The sequence below is a fragment of the Chenopodium album genome, chromosome 10 (assembly GCF_948465745.1).
Source record: "Chenopodium album chromosome 10, dcCheAlbu1.1, whole genome shotgun sequence".
NCBI lineage: Eukaryota > Viridiplantae > Streptophyta > Magnoliopsida > Caryophyllales > Amaranthaceae > Chenopodium > Chenopodium album.
Genome location: NC_137843.1, coordinates 20451714 through 20456594, shown reverse-complemented (window position 1 = coordinate 20456594; position 4881 = coordinate 20451714). Strand labels below are relative to the sequence as shown.

The 4881-nt window shown below is 38.9% G+C and overlaps 1 protein-coding gene and 1 non-coding gene across 2 annotated transcripts; one reads left to right on the top strand and one right to left on the bottom strand.

The window, feature by feature from the left end:
* Window positions 1-854: 854 nt before the first annotated feature.
* On the bottom strand, window positions 855-1490 carry LOC145565027 (DNA damage-inducible protein 1-like). Its single transcript, XM_081625146.1, has one exon. The coding sequence runs from the start codon at window positions 1488-1490 to the stop codon at window positions 855-857; it is 636 nt and encodes a 211-aa protein (XP_081481272.1).
* Window positions 1491-2505: 1015 nt separating this feature from the next.
* LOC145565981 (small nucleolar RNA R71) lies at window positions 2506-2612 on the top strand. The gene has a single exon (XR_014095329.1). It is a non-coding gene; the product is annotated as a small nucleolar RNA R71 (small nucleolar RNA).
* The last annotated feature ends 2269 nt before the right edge of the window (window positions 2613-4881 follow it).

Below are 4881 nucleotides of genomic sequence, written 5' to 3'. Positions count from 1 at the left end.
CTCGGGTTGGATTGGGATTTGGAAGAATCCCGAATATCCATCCAAGAAGCAATAATGACTATGTGATGCTAGTCTTTCTAATATTTGATCAATGAAGGGGAGTGGGAAGTGATCTTTCCGGGTGGATTTATTCAATTTTCGATAATCAATACACATTCTCCACCCGGTGACCGACCTCGTAGAAATGGTCTCACCCTTATCATTTTTTATGATGGTCATGCCTCCTTTTTTAGGCACAATTTGAACCGGGCTAACCCACTTACTATCGGAGATAGGGTAGATTATACTGCTTTAAGAATTTTTAAAACTTCTTTTTTCACTACTTTCTTCATGTTTGGATTGAGCCTTCTTTGGTGCTCAATTGAGGAAGCATGATCATCATCAAGTAGAATCTTATGCATGCAAATGGTGGGACTTATCCCCTTAATGTCATCAATTTTGTACCCAATGACATCTCTATACTCCCTTAAAACAACTAGGAGTTTCTCAAGAGAGATATCATCGAGCTTAGCATTGACAATAACGGGATAACTTTCACTATCATCGAGAAAAGCATATTTAAGTAGAGGGGGAAGGGGTTTAAGTTTAACCTTATGAGGAGGCGTAGTCCTCTCCTCTTTTACTTCCACATTAAGCATTTCAAATTTCATTTCATTGTGGACTAAAGGTTGGTTGAGGAAAAGATCATACCCCCTTGCTTCTTCACCTTCCTCAACTAAGCCTCCTGTTAGGATAGCTTGTAAAGGATCTCCTTCAAACAAACTTTCTTGGAACTCTTATAAGTCCCTTTCCAATGTGTCGATTCTATGAATTTCATCAAACAATGGCTTTTTCAACGTTTCTGAGAATGAAAATCAAATTTTCACATCTCCCACATTCAATGTCAATCTTCCTTCTTTCATATCAATTACTACACCCGCGGTGTTCAAAAATGGTCTCCCCAAAATGAGGGGTACCCTTGTGTCTTCTTCCATCTCCATCACCACGAAATCACATGGCACAAATACTCTTCCAACTTGAACCGGTACATCTTCAAGAATTCCTAAAGGTAGCCTAACCGTGCGGTCGGCCAATTGTAAGGACATTCTTGTTGGCTTCAAGTCTCCAACATTCAAACTCTTTGCAATAGAATAGGGCATCAAGCTCACACTTGCCCCAAGATCACACAAAGCATCCATAGCTTCCAAATCTCCAATCTTCACCGGTATTGCATAGCTACCAGGGTCACCAAGATTTTGAGGAAGCTTGTGTTGAATGATTGCACTCACCTCCTTAGGAAGGGAGATGGTTGCACTCTCCTCAAGCCTACTCTTGTTGGATAGAAGATCCTTTAAAAATTTTGCATAGGTAGGCATTTGTGATATAGCATGAAGAAAGGGGATATTCACTTGAAGTCCTCTCATGACTTCAAGAAATTTTGAAAACTTCTCATTCAACTTCTTCTCTACAATCCTATGAGGAAATGGAATGGGAGGCTTGTAAACTTTCATGGGGGGCTTTTCTATTCTTTCCTCATCTCCCTCATTTTTCTTTGTGGCTCCCTCATCACTCTTTTATTGCTCTTTTTTCTCAACATCAACTATTTCATTCTCAAAATCATCCTCACCTCTCACCACAACTCCCTCATCTCTCTTTTGTGGCTCCTCTTTACTCATAACCGGCCCTTCATAACCTCTCCCCGATCTCAAAGTAATGGCCTTAACTTGCTCTTTTGGGTTCACAACTGTTGAGCTTGGGAAGTGACCACTAGGATTAGAGGATGAACTTCCAACTTGTTGCGCAATTTAAGCCAATTGATTCTCAATTATCTTTCTATGCGCTTGAAGTTGTTGGATGTTTGATGTCATATCCGCATTGTTTCTTACTTGTTGTGACATGAAAGTTTCAAGCACGGATTCAAGACTAGTCTTTTGAGGAGGTGAAGGAGGAGGAGTGGGTTGGTTATATTGTTATCTTTGTTGGTTTTGATCCCTTTGGTTAGGGTGATGGTATGGAGCTTGTTGGTCTTGAGGATGGGGTTGGTTGTATTGGTTTTGAGGGGAGCCTTGGTTTTGTTGCTTCCATACCATGTTTTTTTGGGGTTTCCAACTTTGATTGTAATGTTGGGAGTATTGCTCATTTCTTTGCCCAATGGCCACCGCTTGTTCTTGGTTTGTTGAGTTGCAATAGGAGGACAAGTGATCATTTCCTCCACAAGTCTCACAAGACATGACTTGTGAAGAAGAACTTAGAGGTGTAAGGGTGGCTTGATCTAGCTTGTGAGCTAGCATATCAAATTTTGATGCAATAAGGTCTATTACACTAAGATCGTAGATTCCGCCCTTCTTTGCTTGAGGTTGCCTTCGATCACCTCCATATGCATAGTGCTTTGCCACTTCTTCAATAATTTTGTATGCATCATCCACCGATAGCTTTTTAACGCTACCACCGGCCCCGGAATCAAGGTTGGCCCTTGAGATAGGAGTAAGACCGTCATAGAAGCTTTGAACAATGATCCATGATGTGAAACCATGGTGTGGGCATTTCCTTGGTTAATCTTTGAAACGCTCCCAAGCTTCACTCAACGTTTCATCAATCTCTTGGTTGAAATTGGTGATCTTTCTTCTTAGTTCGGAGGTCTTTTCCGCGGGACAATACTTTCCAAGGAAAGCTCTAGTGACTTCATCCCAATTGCTCAATGATCCCTCTTCAACCGTTCTCAACCAATGTTTTGCTTTATCACGGAGAGAGAATTGAAACATGTGCATGCGAATGAACTCTTCCGTAATGTTGTTTTTCTTCATGGTTGTGTAAAACTCGAGAAAGTTGTCCAAATGAGCAAAAGGACACTTATGAGAAATTCCTCCAAATTGATCACTTTGAATCATACGGATGAGTTGAGGTGAAAGTTCAAAATTATTTGCATTCGTAGTGTGGAGATGTATGTCACTCCTTATTTGGAATGCGTTGGGGTGGTCATAGTCTCAAAGAAAAGGTTGAGGAGGAGGATGATCGTTATCCCCCATGTCATCTTCTTCGTTGTTCCCGAGAACCTCTTCCGAGTCGAAATCCGAATAGACAATGGAGAATTCGGGAGTGTCTTGCAAGAGTCTCCTTGCGTTCCTCAAGGTCTTGTTCAACTCTAAATCAACGGGAATAAGCGGTGATTTCTTACTCTTTCGTGTCATGCAAAGTCAAACAAAGCTAAGAAAAACGTTAGCAATGACTATCACAAGTTAGAAACACAATTAAGCAAAAATAAATAAGAAAAATTATGATACAAATACACACACTTAGTCTCATTCAACAATAATACATTCAATGTGACTTTGCCTCCCCGGCAACGGCGCCAAAATTTGATAGGCCGTCGTCAAGCCTACCAAAGATAAAATCCTATCTTGGTCTCACTAGCTAATAGTAAGGGTAAGAAAGGGTCGAACCCAAGAGAGGCGTTGAATCAACCACCGAGATACTATTATTTAAATAAGCTAAATGAAATCGATATTGGTTTGGTTTTATGTTGTTGAAGCCTAAAGATTTTGATGATGATGGACTTAAACTCAAGCAAACTTGACTAATAAAGGTTTCGTTGAGTGCATAATTAGAACAGGTGAAGTGGACCTTGAAGGTGGAAGAGTAACCTTATCTAAGAAGACATGAAGAGATACCTTAGGAAAGTTAAACAAGATAGAAGAAGAGTTCCCTAACAGGAACTTAGTTCTCTAACAAGAACTATCTAAGTTCCCTAACAGGAACTTGAGGACAGCAAGTTAAGGTGTTGACTTGGTCTCCGTTGAAGACAGCAAGTTCTGGAGGAACTTGGCCTGCAAAGTTCCAGTTATAAACTGGAGTACAAGTGATAGCAGGAACTTGGTCCTGGTCTGCGTGAAGCCTAAGTAACCAATGATATGCAGAATAATGGCGCAGCAACTTTATTTAGTTAAGATTCTATTTTCTAGATATGTTGTAAATATGATAAGTAGGTTTATGCATGAATCTTATTAGAAGCGTGACAAAGTGCTTGGCAAATTAATTAAAATCCAAAAAAATTAAAAGATAGGTTTTTATGAAAAGATTTTTCTAAAAGATTTATTTCCTAAAAACTGAATATCAAAAGATATTGTTCTATTTGATAATCTATCTTTATCTAGTATTCCAAAAAGATTTCTTTAAACTTGATTTACTTAAAACCGTGTTTTGAGATTTTGTTAAATTAAGATAATTATCTTTTTGAAAACCATACTTGCTATATGAGCTAGCCTTGTATAAATAGTAGAAAATTTCATTTCTCAATTTTCTATGAGTCTATGTGTGAAGGAATTGAAATGTGCTTAATTGTGTAAGTTTTCCAAGCTTATAAACTTTGTCATATTAGTTTCGGGTTTCATGTGTGGCTTACCTTTCATATACTAGGAGTCAATTATTTTGTATTGGTTGGGTTATTGGATGAGTGTGTGAATTATACTTTGCATACGGTTGTGTAAGCTTCTAGTGTAAAGCTGAGAGGTAGTACTTAGAGAGTACGAGTGAATCTTAGTGTGGGACTTAGATTGGGTAGGATAGGGTCGTACTGTGTAGCAAGTAAAGGTCTGTTTATAATAGGTTGTAATTTGAGATTGCCCTATTGTAGTGAAGTGATTAGGTTTTGGAAATCCCTTAGAAGGGTCAAGGTTTTACTTCCAGTTGGGCCCTGGAAGGTTTCCTCGTAAAATACTGTGTGCATCTAAAGCACCCAACTACTCTCTCAAGCTAGAGGGATTACTTGAATCATGAATACAACCTACTCTCGTGGTTACAAAGCATAAAATAAGTATTAAAGCATAATCACGATGACAAAAACATTCCCTTGACTGGAAATTCCTATTCTCATGGCATTTCAAGTCAAATAAGCATAAGGGAGCT